We start from the raw sequence: 21,483 nt of genomic DNA on the forward strand, positions 1-21,483 counted from the left end.
TACGTGGAACCACTCCTGTGTACTGTGACAGTCTAATGTTGGGATCTGGTTAAATATATTATGGCCCAGCTGGGCGCGGTGGCTCACGCCTGTAACCCCAGCACTTTGAGAGGCCAAGGCAGGCGAATCACCCTGAGGTCAGGAGTTCGAGACCAGCTTGGCCAAGATGGTGAAACCCCGTCTCTACTAAAAATACAAAAATTAGCTGAGTGCATGCCTGTAATCCCAGCTACTCGGGAGGCTGAGGCAGGAGAATTGCTTTGAAACCGGGAGGTGGAGGTTGCATTGAGCCGAGATTGCACCACTGCACTCCAGCTTGGGCGACAGACAGAGTGAGACTCGGTCTCAAAAAAAAAAAAAAGTTATGGCCCATCCACAGGATGCAATATCATATAGGCATTTAAAAGAATGGGCTACATCTGAACCAGATGGAAGAAAAGATGCCCAGATATGTTATTAATGGGATAAGGCAACGTGTAGAACCTGTGTAAAATAGGATTTTTTTTTCTGAGATGGAGTCTCGCTCTGTCACCCAGGCTGGAGTGCATTGGTGCCATCTCTCCTCACTGCAACCTCTGCCTCCCGGGTTCAAGTGATTCTCCTGCCTCAGCCTCCCAAGTAGCTGGGATTACAGGAGCCCGCCACCACATCTGGCTAGTTTTTGTATTTTTAGTAGAGACGAGGTTTCAGCATGTTGGCCAGGCTGGTCTTGAACTCCTGATCTCAGGTGATCCACCCACCTCGGCCTCCCAAAGTGCTGGGATTACAGGTGTGAGCCACCACACCTGGCCAAGTAGGATGCTTTTATGCCATATTTAAAAGAATCCACAGGGAGCTGTTAATGCTGATACTTTTGGGGAAAGGGCTCAGTGGAGCAGCTAAGCTTTTGCTTTTCTTTTTGTTCCTTTCTGTGGAATTGGCATTGCCTACCAACACTGATTCAGTGTCATTCCACAGTGGCCCTGGGGCATGGTGTTTTTTTCATGGATCAGCTCTGCCTGACACCACCATGCAGCAGGCTGTACTGTGAGCCCCATTTTGCAGGTGAGAGAAGCAAGGCACAGAGAGGTTACGTAACTTGCTTAAAGACATGTGACAAGTAAGAGGTGGAGCTGGGATTCAAACTCAGGCAGTGGAGGTCTGGAATCCCTATTTTTAGCTACTACATGACACTGTCTCCCAATATATTATTTTTATCTATTTAAAAATTCAAAGCAGTTTTCTGTGTTATAGACTATTTTTTACTTCTTCACACGCTTAAAAACAAACAAACAAAAAAAATAAAACAGAGGCCAGGCACGGTGGCTCACGCCTGTAATCCCAGCACTTTGGAAGGCCGAGGAAGGTGGATTACCTGAGGTCAGGAGTTCGAGACCAGCCTGGCCAACATGGTGAAACCCTGTCTTTACTAAAAATACAAAAAATAGCGAAGTGTGGTGGCATGCGCCTGCAGTCCCAGCTACTCAGGAGGCTGAGGCAGGAGAATCGCTTGAACCTGGGAGACAGAGTTTGCAGTGAGCTGAGATTGTGCCATTGTACTCCAGCCTGGGCAACAGAGAGACTTCATCTCAAAAAAACAAAACAAAACAAAACAAAAAAACAGGAACAATGCATAGCCCATGATGAATTGTTTTATTATCTGTGACTCTTATTGTTCATTGGTCGCTTCTGTCCCTCTCTGACTACAGCCTGATGGGAGGCACAGGCGAGGGAAGAACGTGGCTTTGGGAGCAGGGGGACCCTCATTCTCATCCCAGCTCTGCACGAACTGCAGCATGACCTTGGCCAGGCCCCTTCCCTTCCTTGGCCTCAGCCTCCATCTGTAGAGCTGGGCCGATGCCGGAGCCAATGACCTCTGCAGGCCCTCCTGCACAAGGATTCTCTCCCTCTTTCTGATCTATTTTTGCCTGACGCCTCTCCCAGGGGCCTGTGGGCCTGAGCTAATTTTCCTGGTTGGCCCCAGTCCAGGCAGCTCAGGTGGAGAGCGCCAAGCTAATGAGGCCAAGGTCATGGTCCAGTTAGCGTCTCTCGGAGGAATCGTGGCTTTTCAGCCAGACTGTAGCTCCCTGACCAGTCACTGTGCTCAGGTAGAGGCGGGCCCTAGAGGAGAGGACAATAGCAAAGCTGGATCCTGCAAGTCAGCACTTCCAGTAGGAGCTGCTCAGGGCCCAGGGCCCAGATACCCTTTGTGACTGCAGGGCAGCATGTCCAGGCTCACATCAACATACCAGGATGATTCAAGGAGTGTGTACATTGGGGGTTAGGGAGAGGACCAGGTGGATCATCAAGTGCCTGCAAGTACCCCCACACCTGTCAAGTCAGGAAGATGAGAACCAATTCTACCTTTAAATCTAAAGCAGATTGGGAGGCCGAGGCAGGAGGATCACCTGAGGTCAGGAGTTTGAGACCAGCATGACCAACATGGTGAAACCCCATCTCTACTAAAAATATAAAAATTAGCCAGGCATGGTGGCGGGCGCCACCTCCCAGCTACTCAGGAGGCTGTGGCGTGAGAATCGCTTGAACCTGGGAGGCGAAGGTTGCATTGAGCCAAGATCATGCCATTGCACTCCAGCCTGGGGGATAGAGCGAGACTGATATATATATATATATATATATATATATATATATATATATAGCAGAGAGCATGTCCACATTCTCTCAAGGTGACCCCCTCTTTCTAACATCAGAACTTTCCTTCTTTCTACGTGAGGCATTTCCACCACTTTTAAATCAGATGTAAGACAGAGTAAGCCTTCCTCTTTTACCTGCCACGAGGGCCAGGGGTTGTCTGTTTCTTCTCTACTACATCCCTGACACCTAGACCCATGCCTGGCGTACCTACACTAGGAGCTCAGTCAATATTGTTGAGCGAATCAAATCACCACTGTTCCAGAATGAGGCTGCAGACTGCCTTTGAAAGGACACAGTATTGCCAGTGGGTTTGACTCAGTTTTGTTCAAATATTTCAATTTCTTTTTTTGGTTTGTTTTTCTGAGGGAGTCTCACTCTGTTGCCCAGGCTGGCGTGCAGTAGCGTGATCTCGGTCGGCTCACTGCAACCTCCACCTCCTGGGTTCAGGCGATTCTCCTGCCTCAGCCTCCCAAGTAGCTGGGGCTATAAGCATGCGCCACCACACCTGGCTAATATTTTTGTATTTTTAGTAGATACGGGGTTTCACCATGTTGGTCAGGCTGGTCTCAAACTACTGACCTCAAATGATCCACCTGTCTCAGCCTCCGAAAGTGCTGGGATCACAGGCGTGAGTCATCGTGCCTGGCCTCAGATTCTTCTATTTCAACGAGTCTGGTGAAGCTTGTTATTTAGAGAGTAATATGTGAATGCTCTAGAAAAAGCAATTATCCTGTCTCAGCCTCCCAAGTAGCTGGCACTACAGGTGCCCACCACCATGCCTGGTTAAGTTTTTGATTTTTACTAGAGATGAGGTTTTACCATGTTGGCCGGGCTGGTCTCGAACTCCTGACTTCAAGTGATCTACCCTCCTCGGCCTCCCAAAGTGCTGGGATTACAGGAATGAGCCACCACACTTGGCCAAATTATTCCTTTTACAATCTGCCACAACCCCCTGATTTGAACATTTTGCAAATTTGAATGTTCTCATTAGGTTTTTGATTCAGTTCAGTGAATGTTTATTATTAAGTATTGTTATTATATTATTATTAATTATTGTTATTACTTAATAAGAATAATTGAGTTCTTACCATAAGCCAGACTTTGGGTTAAACACATAACATGTAGATTTAGTTAATTTTCATGACAAATCTATAAGATGGGCACTACTGCTATCCCTACTTTACAGATGAGAAAAGTGAGGCAGACAGAGGTTAAGTAAATTGCTCAACCCCACATGAATAGTAAGTTCTGGAGCTAGGAGTCAAACTTCAGAGCCTACACTCCTAATCACAGCTAATGTTGCTCTTCAGGACGTACTTTACATGCAAGTACAGTAACTGTCTACAAGGCACTGGGATTAAAAAATGAACAAAGCCTTTAACAGGTGAATGGTTAAGCAGACTGTGGCACATCCACATCATGGAACACAATTCAGCAACAGCACGGAATGAACACTATTGATGCACACAGTAACCTGAATGACTCTCCAGAGAATTATGCCAACTGTGAAAAGGCAATCCGCAAGAGTTACGTACTCTATGATGCCATTTACTTATTTATTTTGAGACCTAGTCTCGCTCTGTCACCCAAGCTGGAGTGCAGTGGCATGATCTCGGCTCACTGTAACCTCTGCCTCCTGGGTGCAAGCGATTTTCCTGCCTCAGCCTCCCAAGTAGCTGGGACTACAGGCGTGCACCACCACGCCCAGCTAATTTTTGTATTTTTAGTAGAGACAGGGTTTTACCATGTTGGCCGGGCTGGTCTCGAACTTCTGACCTCAAATGATCTGCCCTCCTTGGCCTCCCAAAGTGCTGGGATTACAGGCGTGAGCCACCGTGCCTGGAAAATTATTTATTTTTCAGATTTGTTAAGTGTAGTCATGAGAAGCGGGAAAGAGTAGAACAAGGAGTTTTATCTGCTGTGACTGAACAATCAATTGAGATAACGCGGCACCTTCAGATCAGCTGATTCCATTTATCTGACATTCTTAAATGGACCCGCTTATAGACATGAAGAATAGATTAGCAATTGCCAAGGCTAAAGTAGGGATCAGGGTGGGAGAGGAGTGGGTGAGGCTATAAAAGGACAACAAGAGGGATTCTTGTGGTGATAGAAATATTCTCTATCTTGATTATATCAATGCCAATATCCTGGTTGTGATATTGAAGAGGCTAAACCTGCATTTGGTACAATAAAATACAATTAGCAGCCTATAACCCCGAAGGAGAAAACTGGCCAGTTGTGTATTAAATCTTTGTGTGTTTGCATATGTGACATTTAAATGCTTAATTTATATGCCAACATTTAGCATTTTTCCAAGATGTTACTATTAACGGAAACTGAGTAAAGGGTACATGGGATCTCTCTGGATTACTTTGTACAAATGCAAATAAAAATGTTAATTTAAAAAAATAGAATGAGGCCAGGTATGGTGGTTCATGCCTGTAATCCCAGAGATTTGGGAGACCAAGGTGGGAGGATCGATTGAGGCCAGGAGTTCAAGACCAGCCTGGCCAACACAGCAAGACCCCATCTCTACAAAAAATTAAAAAATTCAGCTGGGCATGGTGGCGTATGCCTGTAGTCCTAGCTACTGCAGAGGCTGAGGCAGGAAAATCACTTGAGACTGAGAGGTCGAGGCTGCAGTGAGCAATGATGGTGCCACTATACTCTAGCCTGGGCAACAGGACAAGAGAATGAGGCAGACAGGAGCCCAGCCTGGCAGGAAAGGGAGGTTGTATTAGTCAGGGTTCTCCAGAGAGACAGAGCTAATAGGATAGATGTATATATGCAGGGGAGTTTATTAAGGAGTATTGACTCACACGAACACAAGGTGAAGTCCCACAACAGGCTGTTTTCAAGCTGATGAGCAAAGAAGCCAGCCAGAGTCTCAAAACCTCAAAAGTAGGGAAGCTGACAGCGCAGCTTTTAGTCTGTGGCCGGAGGCCTGAGAGCCCCTGGCAAACCACTGGTGTAAGTCCAAGAGTCCAAAAGCTGAAGAACTTAGAGTCTGATGTTCAAGGGCAGGAAGCATCCAGCGTGGGAGAAAGACCATGGAAGGGAGTGAAGGCTGGAAGACTCAGCAAGTCTAGTCCTTCCAAGTTCTTCTGCCTGCTTAATTCTAGCCGTGTTGGCAGCTGATTAGATGGTGCCCACCCAGATTGAGGGTGCGTCTGCCTCTCCCAGGCCACTGATTCAAATGTTAATCTCCTTTGGCCACACCCTCACAGACACACCCAGGAACAATACTTTGCATCCTTCAATCCAATCAAGTTGACACTCAATATTAACTATCACAGAGGGCTTCCAATGCAGTGACGGTTGACACGAGTCCTCAAGGTTAGTTTGCAGGTCACAAGGGAGAGAAGGACAGGAGGCCTGAGGCAGGCAGGACAGCATGTGACAGTGGGCTGTTTGGGTCTTCCTTCCCCAAAGTCATCCTGGGGCGGTGAGATCTCGGGCCATTCATTCCATTGCACAGAGGCATTAATGCAGGCTACCTCCCAACTTGTTCATAAAAATGTTAAGTGATGGACAAAATAATGTCTTTACATTTTTCTTAAACGTTTGGTTCCTGCTGCTGCTTATCTGGTAGAGAGGCTCATCAGAGGAGAAAATGAAGGAAGATTCCCTTGTCAAACATCACACCAGAGAGCAAGCATCTTTGTTCAGCCTGTGAGGATCATCTTTCACATTCAATTTAGAAAAATGGCAGATGTTAATGTTTTTCCTGTTAAGAGATAATTTCTTTTTAAAATGTTTGGTTTTTTTTTCCCCCTTACTATGCCTAGTCCTGCTTTTTATATGATAACAGCCTAGGATTGGAAAGAATGAGAGTTTGGGTGACAGAGATCCTTACATTTGAATCTCAATTCCACTTAGAGGCTATGGTCATGACTTAGAGGCTATATTAAGACCACTTAGAGGCTATGGTCATGACCTTGAGTCCGTTTCCCTGAGTTTCACTGCCTCAGACTAATCATACTGAATAGGCCAGTGTTGCCAAATCCCAGTGCTAGGATGGGGATTAATGAGAAAACATTTGCCAAAAAACCTAGTATACCTTGTATAATACCTGACACGTAGTAGGTGCTCAATAAGTGATACTCATTGATTTATTTATTTATTTATTTATTTATTTTGGAGACCGAGTCTTACTCTGTCGCCCAGGCTAGAGTGCAGAGGCATGATCTCGGCTTACTGCAACCTCTACCTCCTGGGTTCAAATGATTCTCCTGCCTGGGCCTCCCGAGTAGCTGGGATTACAGGCGTGTGCCACCACACCTGGCTAATTTTTATATTTTTAGTAAAGACAGGGTTTCACTATGTTGGCCAGGCTGGTCTTGAACTCCTGACCTCAGGCAATCCGCCTGCCTCAGCCTCCCAAAGTGCTGAGATTACAGTTGTGAGCCACCACGCCTGGTCAATAAGTGATACTCATTGTTAATAACAATTCTAGTTTATCTAAGGATTTAAAGCTGTGTACCTTTCATAGTGTTCTACAAACAGCTTCCTGATTTCCAGGAGCTTTGCTTATATCAGCCAGGATAGTCTAGGTTATGCTGCAGTAAAAAAACAAGCCCCCAGGCTGGGCATGGTGGCTCACGCCTGTAATCCCAGCAATTTGGGAGGCCGAGGCGGGCAGATCACCTGAGGTCAGGAGTTTGAGACCAGCCTGACCAACGTGGTGAAACCCTGTCTCTATTAAAAATTCAAAATTAGCCGGGCATGGTGGTGCACGCCTGTAGTCCTAGCTAGTTGGGAGGCTGAGGCAGGAGAATCGCTTGAACCTGGGAGGTGGAGCTTGCAGTGAGCCGAGATCGCGCCATTGCACTCCAGCCTGGGCTACTAGAGCGAAACTCTGTCTCAAAAAACAAAACAAAACTAAACAAAAAAACCAACCAAACAAACAAACAAAAACCACCAAAAAGCAAGCCCCCGATCTTAGTGGTTCACAACAGCAAAGGCTACTTCTTGCTCACGCTACATGTCCATCATGGGGCAGGTGCATCTCTGCTCTGGTTGTCTTCCCTCCTGGACTCAGTATCATGGAGCAACCACTTTCTGGAAGATTGCTGGTTGCCACAGTAGAGGAAAAGGGTCTTATATCAGCATTCATTGCTGTGGCTTAGAAACGACACATATTATTTCCATTCAAAACTCTTTTGTCCAGAACTGGTTACATATTCCCACCCAACCATAAGGAGACCAGGAAGAATAATCCCACCGTGCATCTGGAAAGGGGAAAAGCCAGACAAATGTGGCCAACAGCCCCAGTGACTACCACCACAGTGCTTTTGAAAACCACTGCCCAGAGCCAGACAGATGGAGGATCAGCATGGCGGTAGGAGGAAGGGAGAAGCCAGAGGGGAATGAGGAGGAGCCAGGGGTGCCTGGTATGGAGGGCCACCCATCCTTGGTCAATGTGCAGGGCTGGGGCCAGAGGAAGGCTGGGCGCCTTTCTCATCTGGACCCAGACCCAGACAGACCCCGGGGCCATTCCGTTCAGCAGGCAAACAAGCCAGTCCCGCTAGAATGTGGCAGTCACAGGCTTTCAACATGGAAGGTGGAGCTGCCTGGACGCTGTGTTTTTTTTCTGTTTGTTTTTTTGAGACGGAGTCTTGCTCTGTCACCCAGGCTGGAGTGCAGTGGCATGATCTGGGCTGATTGCGCCTCGGCAAAATCTCAGCTGACTTGCCTCCCGGGTTCAAGCGATTCTCCTGCTTCAGCCTCCCGAGTAGTTGAGATTACAGGCGCGCACCACCACGCCCGGCTAATTTCTGTATTTTTAGTAGAGACGGGGTTTCATCATGTTGGCCACGCTGGTCCTGACCTCAAGCGATCCGCCCGCCCGGGCCTCCCAAAGTGCTGGGATTACAGGAGTAAGCCACCGCGCCCGGCCAGACGCTGTTTTCCTGGCACTCCACTTCATGAGCAAAACTGTCACAGAGTCGTATTTCCCTGGCTCCACCCCTCCGGCGCTGCTGGATTCCTGAACCTATTCACTTCTTCTGAAGTGCTCTCAACTTGGCCTCCCTGGCTCCTTCCTGGTGCAGACATTTACTCTTCTGCTCCGGCTTTGTGCCTCTGTAAAACTGCTGACGTCACCAGCAGCAGCTCCGACCGCCTGTCCTCCAAGGTCCCGGGCTGCGGCTGCGCAGCGCCGACAGCACGATGCGTGTGCCGACAGCGCCACCTCCTGGCTCTGCCGAGGCTGTTGGCAACACGCAGGGCTCGCAGTGAGCCCGCTTTTCTACTGCAGCCCTCAAAATTCAGCACGAGGCTTGGCTGGGGGAGCTTGAGTGGCTGACACTGTGGTCTGGTTAGTTTCCATTCTGACCCATGCTAGCCTTCTTTCAGATTCTAGAACTCAGTTCTTCTCCGGACCTCCCTCCCAGCCACAAGTCTTTGAATATGCGGCCTGCAGCTGGGCTCCCCTCATCACCGCTCTTCTCCCCAACCTTCTTCATCCCCGATCTTCTCCCCAACCTTCTTCATCCCTTGGCCGATCTTGAAGACTTAGCTGAGGCAGGGCGCAATGGCTCACGCCTGTAATCCCAGCACTTTGGGAGGCCGAGGCGGGAGCATCACTTGAGGTCAGGAGTTTGAGACCAGTCTGGCCAACATGGTGGAACTTTGTCTCTACTAAAAATACAAAAATTAGCTGGGCGTGGTGGCGGGCACCTGTACTCCCAGCTATTGGGGAGGTTGAGGTAGGAGAATCGCTTGTACCCGGGAGGCAGAGGTTGCTGTGAGCCAGGATTGAGCCACTGCACTCCAGCCTGGGCAACAGAGCAAGATCCCATCTCAAAGAAAAAAAAAAGTCTTAGCTGAAACGTCACTTCCTCGACTCCTCAAATTTAGTCAAGCCCCCCTGCTATGAGATCTCTCCCCTTCTTGCTGGACGGGTTGGCAATGCTGGAGGATCTTGAAAGAGGAACACTCATGGGTCAAGAGCATTTCCTAACAGCGATCAGAGGTTTCAGAATCCTCATGAGCATCAGTGCCTCCTTGCTGGAACGCTGCTCACACACTTTGTGATCCTCAGAGGTGAGATGCAGGCCTATTAAACACGCTGGCCTTGGTGAGAAAGCCTCTGTGGGTTTCTTGTTTATCCCAATAAGCTGATTCAGGAAAGGAGACATCTGCTTCCTTCTCTGTTTGCCATGGAGGACTCACACCTTTCTTGTCCCCAGGACAGTGGACATCTGTTTGCCAATGCAGACCTCGTGCTCACTGGAGGCTGGAGAAGGCAGGCCCAAGAGACGTTCAAGGCATGACAGCTACCCAGGAGGCCTCTAGTGCCCCAAGAGCTGCTCATCAGCCCAATTTTCTTCCTAATATTATTTAAAAATTTAAAGAAATTCAGTGAAAGTGTAAGCATACAGGCATAGGTAGTAGGTAAACTAGGATTCACTCTTGCTGGGGGAATACCACCCAGGGTTTGAAAAGATACAGAAGGCAAAAGAAACTGCATTTAGTATAATAAAATACAATTAGGCAGAGCACGGTGGCTCATGCCTGTAATTCCAGCACTTTGGGAGGCCGAGGAAGGCGGATCACCTGAGCTCTGGAGTTTGAGACCAGCCTGGGCAACATGGTGAAACCCCATCTCTACAAACATACAAAAATTAGTGAGTCTTGGTGGTACATGCCAGTCATCCCAGTTATTTGCTGGGCTGGGCTGGGATGGGAGGACTGTTTGGGCTCAGGAGGTCAAGGCTGCAATGAGCTGTGTTCATGCCACTGCACTCCAGCCTGGGTGACAAAGCAAGACCATGCCTAGAAAAAATAAAAAAATTAGCAGCCTATAATTCCAAAGCAGAAAACCAGCTGGCTGGCTATGCACTAAATCTGACCAGCCATTGTGTGTAAGGTGTGTGTGTGCAAATGTGTGTTTGCATATATATCGTTTAAATAGTTACTTTATTTACCAACATTTACATTTAAGGAAATTTCACATCAAATAATCTATAATTCTAGAATCTTCTTAAACATGAGGTGGGCAACATGAGACCCCCACTTCTATCAGTATCCATCCTGACTGGACCCAAGTGGACAGCTTGAGTTTCCAGTTCAATCCAGTTCCTGCCTGGCCTCTGCTGGCCTCTGGGTTTGCAATCCCAACTCCCTACCACCGCCACTACTGCTGAGAGCATCCCCTCTACAGTACTCAGAACCTCACTGGATATACATTTCTTATCCTAAGAGTCACCCTACTATGTGAGGGTTCTGGGAGCAGCTTTGTTCCTGGGAATCTGCAGGCACCTTCCTGCCTTCCTGCTGTGGTCGCCAGGCACAAGGAAAGAAAGAAGGGGCTCGCTTATTACAGTAGGGAAAACATGCGATGAATTCTCTTCTAACCGCGGTGCAGAAATTCTCCTAATGAGTCCTGGGGTGAAATGCAGGCCTGGAAGCGAGGTGAGGCTCCTCCCCACCAGCATCTAAAAAGGCGGCTCCCTGGAGCCACAGGATTTTTCCCATCAGCCATGGGACCAGGGCAGCCCGCCAGCCTCCCCAGCTGCCAGACGCCGGTAGAGACCTGAGACAGAGGGCAGGTGAATGGAGCGGGAGAGGAGGAGAGAAGGGACACCAGATGGGGTCTGAGGAAGAAAGAAGGAAGAAAAAAAGATACCTTGATGGGGAAGGGGAAAGCTTTAATCTGCTTCTCAATCACGAAGTAGGTCTGCTTCTCAATCATGCAGTAGGGAGTGAAAAGCACGGGTGGGGCTTTTAAGGCTCAGGCACTCCACCCACCAGGACAATGCGGACCCCATGACTGCAGAGCCTGGCTCTGCAGGGAGCAGCTAGGGAGACACTAGTAAGGGAGGTGGGCAGGGGGCAGAGGCCCCTTTCCCCCACTGCTCCCACGGGGATGAGGAGGGGGCTTCCGAAAAGGCCCAGGTTAGGGGGCCTGCCTGCTCAGCTCACATCCCCCTGGTGTGACAGCGCCTTCTTTACTCTGTCCTCTAGCCATGACCAGTGTCTCAGAGGCCCCCTGGGACCCATCTGAGTCTCTCCCCTGGAAATTGGAGGACCTGAAAGAAAACCCTTGGAGGCAGCAGGCAGTGGAGCTGAGGCCTTGAGAGTAGCTCGTTCCCTACCGCTGAGAGCCCTGAGGCTTTCTGGGTCCCTGGTCTTCCCTAAGCCTGTTTTTAAAAAATGTGCACGCACGCCCACCCACCCATGGATTTCTTTAATTCTGTGAGCTTTCTCTCTGGATCATTCAAATATGTGCCTCTACTCTTGAGGTAGCGGGAAGATTTTTTAAAGATTTTTCATTTGTTTTTGTTTCTGCATTTGCTTTTGTCTTGGTTTTGCTTTGCTGTGTTCTACTTGCATCCAAAGGGTCCTACCTAATAGAAAAATTGGCACCAAAGGGTTGGTTGCAGACCACAAAGCCCCAGGATAATTGGTACAGGTAGAATCATGTTTTGTGTTGAGAGGTGGGCAGAGCAATAGTGAACACTTCTCACCCCCCTCCTTCTGGGGATCACCTGCTCTCAGCTTGTGGAAAGGGGACAAGGAATGCTGGGACATGAAGCAGGACCACTCACTTTGGACAAATGCCTTTGACATTTCTCCTGAAGGCGTCCAATAAATTGTGGCTGTTGATATTTTTGGCAGACTCTCCTATGAAAAACAAATTCAGAAACCATTTCTGTAGGTTTCTGGTTACATGATGAATTTCATCCTCACTAGATCTTCTAAGAGCACATGAGGGCCCTGATGGGGAGAGAGTGGTGTGCTAGTTCCTCTCCTGCTGTAACAAAGCCCTACAGACACAGTGGCTTGAACCAACACAAAGTTGTTCTCTTCCAGTAGAGTTCTAAAATCAAGGCATGGGTAGAGCTGCATTCCTTGGGGAGGCTCTGGGAGAAGCAATTCCCTTGCGTTTTCCAGCTTTTAGAGTCACCTGCTGTCCTCAGCTCCTGGCTTCTCCCTTCGTCTTCAAGCCAGCCTTGTAGCGTCCTCTGATCTCTCTCAGTCTCTCTCCCCTTCTATCATCTCATCTCCTTTTCTCCCTCTCACCCTACTGTCTCTGCCTTACAAGGACCCTTGTGGATACTTTGGGCCCACCCAGATAATCGCAGATAACCTCTCATCTCCAGATCCTTGACTGGATCACACTGTGAGGTCCCTTTTATGATGGAAGGTGACATAATCACAAGTCCTATGATTAGGACACCCACATCTGTCGGGGGCTGTTATTTAGCCTAACACAAGATGTATTCAGAAAATTGCAATAGGGATACCTGAGGGGAATTGAAGGATCCCGACTCCAAGCCACATCTAAGGATGCTTCCGAGGTGCAGCTCCCGCTGGAGGACCCTGCTCCATCTCTCTTCCTGTCTGCCACTGCCCGCCTCTCTGTTTCTAGACAGCCAGAGTTCAAGTCAGTATGGCCTTGAGAGTGAACTGCAGAATGGAAAGGAGTGAGATGCTGCAGCAGGAGAAAGAGCTCGCTGTCAAAGCTCCGAAGAGCTGAAGACCATTTATTTGCATGGTGGGGTCTGAGGGAGGTCGACAAGGAAGAGGAATCATCATTTGGATTCCTTGCCATGATCATCCTCAGCTGGCACGGTTTGCTCCAGCAGCAGGCTGGGATTCCAGCTGTGCCCAGTGTTAGCCATGCCACCCTCAACTAAATGCTGATCACTTCTTCGTGACATAAAAAGCCAGAAATTAGTTGGCATGATGAAGAAGAAGGAGGACTCAAAGTGTGTAGGAGGCTGAAATGCTAGATTTGATTTCTCAAGCACTTCCTGCTCACACTGTTTCCTGCCAGGGCCCAAAAGATTTCCCGCTCCTTTAACGAGAAGAGTCAATGGATAACCAGGAACTCTCTATAATAGGGGAGGGGCTGGGACTCTGGTCCCTTTAGGGTGGGAGAAATTCCAAGAGGCCGACTGTAGGGGAGGCAGGTAACTGCCAGAAGAAAAGAGAGTGCGGGCGCCAGGTCACGCACCAGGAGGGCGCATGATCATGGCTCAAGGGACATTTGATAGGAACAAGGTTCCAAAATAGAGCTGGAAGACAGTCCACTGACTTTGCAAAACCCCCAATCTGGTGAATGGATACCTGTCACAGGTCATCATGCTGGATAGTCCCTGCTTGTCACCCAATTCTTAGGCCTGGGTCAGAGGGGGAGATTACAGGGCACAAGTAATTAGTGAATATCTATATTGGTTTACCTTTGATTAAGTCCATCAGGGTCCCACCCTCACCTGGTCATCATTTTTCAAATTCCTGGGTGGATAACTGGAAAGAATACTCTTGGAAGCTTCAGATTGTTCACCCAGACCCACGGACGGGGACTATTTCAGTGACATACGCCAGTGGAGGCCATTGGTTTTACATACCTGCCTAAATATTTTACTGAAAGTCAACACCAACTTCATGGAGGAGTTACAGAGGGAGTTACAGAGATTTCTGCCATCATCAAGATTTAAAAGGAGCAGAAGCAGTGATTCCTGTGACTCACCTGTTCACCTCTCCAGTGTGGCCAGTCGTCAACAGGGAAACAACAGTTTTCCAACCGCAGAACAAAGTAGGAAGCTCATCAATGGAAGTTGCCATTCCTAAGGTGTTCTTGTTAATGAAGCAAATAAATACAGCCTGCAGCTCTCAGTCTGTATCAATCAGGCTTCTTGGTTGAGCAGAGGTACCAACTCTGTTTTCTTAGGGCAGAAAACAACATGAAATTCACTGGAATGATACCAGAAGAACCCCACGTGTGTAGGAGGCTGGAAATTGGCTTGGAAGATAAATAGAAGCCAAGACAGCAACACGGTATCGAAGGCTGCGAGCACAAGAGCCCTGCTTTGTGAGGAGTGACACGGCCACAGTGCTGCCCCGCCACCTGCGGACGTCATCTCTGCTGGTGCAGGACTCGGTCGTCCCCGTCTCTATTCCCCTCCCGGGCAGTCCTGCTGCTCTCGCTGAGAATGGATTCTAAGCACCCTGGGCTTTGCCTCACTTGCTCCAGATTCAGGATCCCACGTGGAAGCAGCCAATTAGCCAGCCTAGGTCTTGTCCAGAAGCCCTGGATGCCAGGGTGGGGGTGGACAGAGAGTCATCTATTCTCTTGGGCATTACTTAGAAGGTGGGACCAGTCTTTCTCTATGACTCCACATGCTGGGAAACCCCACAAAACTAGGAAGAGGCGAATAGATGCCAATCACCTCCCTCCCAGGAAACAAGTTCATTCCACCCAGAGGCCTAAAATGTTGACATGCCGTCTTTGAGTGTAGAGGGAAGGAAGCTAACTCCAATTCGCAAAATGACTAAATAGAGATAAATGACTGACAGCTCAGAAAAGACCATGAGGGCTGAATTCAGGTGCTTACACAGAGTCATGAGTACTCAGCGTCTCTCAAATTCTGCTGTGCTTTCCGCCTGGCCCACCTGCTCCCCCCAGGCCTGGCCTGCTGTGGAACGCCTCTCAAGGACGGTTCCTGAAGAGCAATGGAGCACACCTCACAGTCCAGGCTGCCTGGAAGGAGCTGCATCCTCGGACCGGGATCTGCATTGTTTCCTGGGTAACAACTAAGGAATTAGCTGGAATTTCAACATTTTAGAAGGAATAAATCTGGAGGCTTGGTGACAAAGATTTTTAGGGAAGAGGAACATACATAGAGCTTTCAGAACAAGGGTAGAACTAAAAAAAAATCTGTCCCATGTGAATGCTCATTGGAAGATGTCCACCATCAAAAAAGACTTTTTTTTTTTTTTTTTTGAGACTGGGTCTCACTGTACCGCCCAGGCTGGAGTGCAGTGGTGCAATCTTGGCTCACTGCAACCTCTGCCTCCCAGGTTCAAGCAATTCTCGTGCCTCAGCCTCCAAAGTAGCTGGGATTACAGGCACCCGCCACCATGTCTGGTGGCTAGTTTTTGTATTTTTAGTAGAAATAGGGTTTCACCATGTTGACCAGGCTGGTCTCCAACTCCTGACTTCAACTGATCCACCCGCCTTGGTCTCCCAATGTGCTGGGATTACAGGCATGAGTCACCATGCCTGGCTCAGAGGCTGTTAATAAACAAGGGACGAAGTCACTCTTTAAGGCTCAAATCTCCTCTGATCCCCAGGCAGCCTGACATTTTCAGAATGGGCCCAGTAACCAACGTGCCTAATGTGGAGCTCTATGTAACCACGCAACACGGACCCCACTCATCAAGGCTGACCACTTGGCACCCAGTGAATCTCAACCCCGGAAATGACAGCCTTAGGTCCCATGGAAATGGCCCAAAGGGGACTCAGCTCCATATCAGAGGCTGGGAGCTGCCCTTAGGATGTGATATGTTTTGAATCCATACCCAGAATTTTCCCCATTTCCTGTAATAGCCAGAATTTACGGAGCTGGGCAGTCAGAGGTTAAGATGAGGGTGATAGCTCTATGGTTACCCACAATAAGCCACTTTCAAAAATTTTGTTTATGATACATACCCCTAACTCACAGACTTTTAGATCTGGAAGTTTCAGTATCTAAGGTTGACAAAAGTTGTTTCAGAAGAAACCATAGCTGGCTTCTCATGCTCCCTGATGTAGGGATAGCAATGACGTCACTGGGTTGGATATAATCGTGCATCATGTTCATCCAGGGAAGCTCATGTTGTTATTACACAGCAGGACAGGAGGAATTGAGGGATCCCCTAGGATTGCTCCTTGTAATACTCTAAAGTGTTAGAGTATTAGTGTAAATGTGAATAGGAAATTTCACCAACTTACTGAGGCCAGACCATCAAGGAGCTTAGACACCACGAGAATGACTTTGCCCATAAGTAAGAGGAACATTGAGTGGAACAATTCAAGACTTCTGATGGTGGCAGCAATGATCAGTAGTGGCTGTAGCCTTGACCGTACCTCTTTATTTTCTACAAATATACACACACAAAAATTCTGAGACAGAAGCTGCCAATGGACCAAAAGAAAAATTGATGGTGTGCTGAGGCCCTCCTCCTGTGACATAACTTCAGCATGCAGAAGGTGGAGATGCTGTGTGTGGCTCTCACTGGAGAAGACGCAAGTGCATTTGCCTTTTTCCTTGGGATGGCTGGGTTCATAGCAGATAAGGAGAGTTCTTTTTGTTTGTATGAGAAGAGGAGTGTGTGTGCAGTAGCAAGCGACTGACTGTGTACAATGAGCACAAATTCAGGTGGCTGTTTGGCCAGAGGCTTCCCATTAGGGTTTGTGTCTGTTACCCATCCCCATTCCTGATACCATAGCCTCACTGATTAGTTCAAGAAGAGTCACTAACCCAAGCTATTCTGTCTACTGAGTATGTGAAACTTTAATCAGAGACACTAGGAATCAAAGTGTGTGGAGCTAAGCCAGGTGCAGGCAGAGCCCTGAAAGGGCAAACCGTATATTCCTGATGTTGGTAATGGTCTGCTCCTGTCCTTCCAAATTCTGTAGATTTTGTTCTTCCTTCCATCCTCTGACCTGCCCTAGTACTCATCCAATGAATCTTCTATTTTGTTTAAGACAGCTAGATTCTGTTTCTGTTGCTTGCAACTGAAAAAATTTTAAGCAATACTAGCAGTACACTGGAATTGCATCAAATGCAGGTAGCATGATGGCATTTCAACTCTAAGTGTCAGGGCAAATGGTGGATAGATCACTGAAGAAGTAAATTACTCAGTGCCAGAAACATGCAAAGCCTAAGTGAAATGTATGAAAAGAATTTAAATTATTCAAGAACTCACGAACAATTGACAAACAAATGAAACACATTGTTGGAGTGTTAGGCAAGTCGGTAGCCATGGCTGTTTTGACTTCATCAGGAAGAAATAGACCAACCAACTGAAGGTCAGGGAAACCTTGGCTGATGGAGAGTTACAGGGACTGAGGCTAGTGCTCTGCAGGATGCTACATAAAAAAGGACTAAGTAGGCCCTGGGTGCAATTTATGAGTGACTTAGGAGAGGTTCTGGGGTGATTTTGTGCATTCTGTATCTCTTGCCCCTGCTCCGGGCTCCAGCCGAGGTGCCCAGCAGTTCTATATTCTATGCATGGAAATACAGATAATTAATGTCCACTGGGACAAGGCCATGGGGGACAGGAGCAGTGGTTACAGGCCTCCCTCTCTCCTCCCTGTAGAGGAACATTCTGAAAACGCTCCTTGAAGACTCCTCAGGAGGTCTCCAGTCGCCCACATGGGTGACCCTATCAAGAATTTCTCCCGGCATCAGCCTTCTGTCCTTCTCTGTGTCACTCCTCCCAGTACCCCAGTCCTGCTCCTAGAATCACTTCCCAAACAAATCCTCTGCCTGGGAGCCTTGCCTAGAGCTCTCCCTTCAGGGGAACTCAGGCCACAGCAGCCTACATTAGACAGCATGAAGGCTCTGGGCTTTTGTGCTAAGAGTAATAGGAAGCCATTGAAGACATGGAAGCATGTGCTTGAAGAAATCTATGCTCTTACGGGGCAAATTGGCCCAGTGTGGAGGATGGGCTGGGATAGTGGCAAGGGCTGTGTAACAGGGAAGACCATTCTGGAAGCTTTTGCAGGAGTCTGGGTGAAATGAGAGGGCTGACTGGATGAGGGTGTTTGCAGACTGGATGAGGGTGTTTGCTGTCTGGCTATCTCTCTCTGTTCCTCTATTTCTCATGGACTTTCTCTCAACCTACACACAGGCCCCTCTGATCTTAGTCAGCCTTGTGTGACCCATGTCATTCGTGGGCCCTGGCTGTTAGATGGGGATCATGCCTGCATTTGGGCCAAGCCAGATGTCTACAAGATTTCCCTGAGTGCCTCACGGGCCACTGGGCACTGGGGTCGCCCAGAAATGACCGACCAGAAGAGCAAGCAGAAGGGGCCATGGAGGCCTAGCTCCCTGAGTCCCTGGAAGAAGGATCATGAGGAAGTGAAGTCAGGCACCCAGAGCCCAGGGAAGCCCATCCATCAGCACCATAAAGGCACAGGCATAGATCAGTGTTGCTTGAACCCAGATCTCCAGAACACAAGAGGAGAGAGCCAGGTGGACCTGAGGTATCATCTTGTCCAGCCCCTCTTTCCCAGCTGATGAGGAAACTGAGGCTCAGAGAGGCGGGGTCTCTTGACTGCAGGCTGGTTCATCTCCTCAATGCACCACAAAGTTCCTTGATTGGTTCCTGGCATCTGGTTTTGCTTTTCTCTTCCTTGTTTTTTTTTTGTGGGGGGAGGCGGGGGATGGAGTCTCGCTCTGTCTCCCAGACTGGATTGCAGTGGCGCCATCTCGGCTCACTGCAACCTCCGCCTCTTGAGTTCAAGCAATCCGCCTGCCTCAGCCTCCTTAGTAGCTAAGATTACAGGCACCCACCACCATGCCCAGCTAATTTTTGTATTTTTAGTAGAGAAGGGGTTTCACTGTGTTGTCCTGGCTGGTCTCCAACTACTGACCTCAGGTGATCCACCCGCCTCGGCCTCCCAAAGTGCCAGGATTACAGGCCTGAGCCACCGTGCCCAGCCTCCTTTTATTTTTCTTCACAAATCAATGACTTTTCCAATACAGAATTTGGAGTTTCATTGGAATGTCATCGTTCCCTCAGTGTACCCTGGCCCCAAGCAGGGCTGACATTTGTCAAGTCCTCCTGCTGTCTGTTGACATCATCACCATCACCTTTACCACTGTTCAGACAAAAACTTCAGACAGAAACTTGCTCCCAAAGCGAGAAAGGAGCCAGGAGACCAAGGAATGACTCGAATAAGTCCAGCTTGGTGAGTAGGTGAGTTTATTAGGACTTACACACAAGGCACTCAGCAGGATGGCTCTAGAGATCCGGCCTCTCCCAGTCTCTAAACTGCTTTTCAGTTAATTTTCTGTCTCTTTGCCTACTGTATATGAGTAATGAGACTGTTTTTCTTGGTAGGTTCTCGCATACTCTCCAGGATGTTTGGGTTTTTAGAGACACCTGGTCCTCAGCTGGGGACAATGGCCATGGCTCATTACCTGGCCTTCAGGGTTCAAGCAGGGGACATATACCCCTAAATAACCTAAAGGGGATCCATCACACTACAACCACCACCACCACCGCCATCATCAAGAAGCCACTGGCTGACTGACATACACTTCCAGGAGGACAAGACAGAGTGGATGCTGGAAAGACAGGGCAGGGGACCATCACCAGGGAAAGACTTCATTCTTGGAAGGACATCAAACCGGGGGCAGGTCGGTAGTGGAGCCGCTGTTTCTTCTGCTGTATCCAAAAGTTCTAACTCTTCGGCTTTCTGCATTTTCAGCTCTTTCTTTTCCTGGCCTTCTCATTGCTGGTTCCTGCACACCTCCCCTCTATTCCTCCCCCCAATATATTCGTTAGTCTAAAGGAAACTTCTTCCTATTCCCCACACTCTCCAGTCCCCTCTCCTCCCTTATTCCAGGCTCCAGCATTCCTGCCTTCTCCTTGGTGCACTTGCCATCTGCATTAACCCCTCCCCTGCTGTGCTCAGCTACAGAAATGCCAAAGTCACTAACACTTAGCTCCATAAACTTTACCTCGCCCTCTTTATCCCCCTAATAAAATGTTTGCATTTTGTCGTGGCCTGTGTATGGCTCACCTCCCCTGCTGGCTGCACTGGTCTGGGGTCACTGGGTGTGGCATGGATTCAGACGCTCATAGATCTGAGTGAGCTCCATTAGATTCTCCTCCAGCTCCTGAGCCTGCCGCCTCAGCTCCTCAGCAGACGCAGACTTTGCCCCCTCATGCAAGTGCTTTGACTCGTATACGAGGTTGACCACATCCAGTGCAAGGAAGATGCCTGAAGTGGTCGCATTCAGGATCCGGGTTCCTCTGCTCACTGCCCGGGTGGTGCCTGCAATCGTTGTCTCCGCCTGACCACCACTTCCAGCTGAGATTTGCCAGGTGGTCACAGGGAGTCGGCCACTGGCTCTGGCTTGCCTGATGGCACGGATTTCACTCCCAATGGTTTGTGTGGCTTCGTAATAATTATTAAGAAGGGAAAGTAAGTTGGGTGTGATGTCACGCATAACTTCCTTAAATACCTTCAATCGGTCAATGCTGGTTGCAGTCAGCCTGCTGGCTTCAGCTTCTGCTGACGATGTGTATGAGTGCTCCACGATGCTGGTGGTGATCCCAGTCACAGCAGATGCTGCTCCCAGCCCTACCCCAGCTGCAGTAAGGGCCAGACTCGTCCCTGCTGTAAGTGGTGCCAGAACAAGGCCAGCGAGGGACATGATGCCAGAGGCAGCGCCAGTGGAGCTGGACACCACATTGGAGATGGTGCAGCCTCTGTGGACCTCTTCAATCCCATTTGCAAGGGCACGAAGCTTCTCTATGGACTCCTGGATATTCCTCTTGACTTGGGGAAACTCTTTCAAAAACCACTCCCTAAACTGCTGGTCTTTTTGCTGCACGTCTTTGTCCTCAATAGCCGCATATGTTCTAAGCTTCTTCAGAGCTTCATAGAGAGCATCTGCCTCATCCCTGTACCAATAAAGGACAGATGATTAAGAAAGGCAGCTTACTTATCTGTAAAATGAGCTCAATAAGATCTGTTCTACATAAATCACAGAGCTGTTACTATGAGTCAAATGGAAATAAAGCTTTAAATTTTAAATGAAGAAATTTAAAATAATTTTTCCAAGGTTAAACATGTTTTGTATATCATAGATTTGCCACAGTACTTATTCTGTATGGGAATAAAAAACTTAAAGTCATCTTCAGATGCTCTTTAGTGGTAGGTATTTGATAAAGATGGCTCCTCAAGCAAGAGAGGTCAACACCATCCCTCCAATAGTGTGTGGAGAGGGGAAACTTTGTAGATGAACAAAGAGAAGTGGGTTCAGAGCAAAAAAGACCTTCATTCAGAGGATCATAGAACAGTGAAGGATTAACTTTATTAGAAGAGAGTTC

The 21,483-nt window shown here is 48.4% G+C and overlaps 1 protein-coding gene across 7 annotated transcripts in view; it reads right to left on the reverse strand.

Moving 5' to 3' along the window:
* Positions 1–19,327: 19,327 nt before the first annotated feature.
* The window catches only part of APOL3 (apolipoprotein L3), a 37,584-nt gene continuing 35,428 nt past the window's right edge, over positions 19,328–21,483 (reverse strand). For all 7 annotated transcript variants that reach the window (XM_063807495.1, XM_016938739.2, XM_016938737.2 and 4 more), the window contains 1 exon segment: positions 19,328–21,054. In XM_063807495.1, the coding sequence (XP_063663565.1) occupies positions 20,196–21,054 (859 nt within the window). In that variant the 3' untranslated portion in view covers positions 19,328–20,195.

The sequence above is a fragment of the Pan troglodytes genome, chromosome 23 (assembly GCF_028858775.2).
Source record: "Pan troglodytes isolate AG18354 chromosome 23, NHGRI_mPanTro3-v2.0_pri, whole genome shotgun sequence".
In the NCBI taxonomy this organism is placed as follows: Eukaryota; Metazoa; Chordata; class Mammalia; order Primates; family Hominidae; genus Pan; species Pan troglodytes.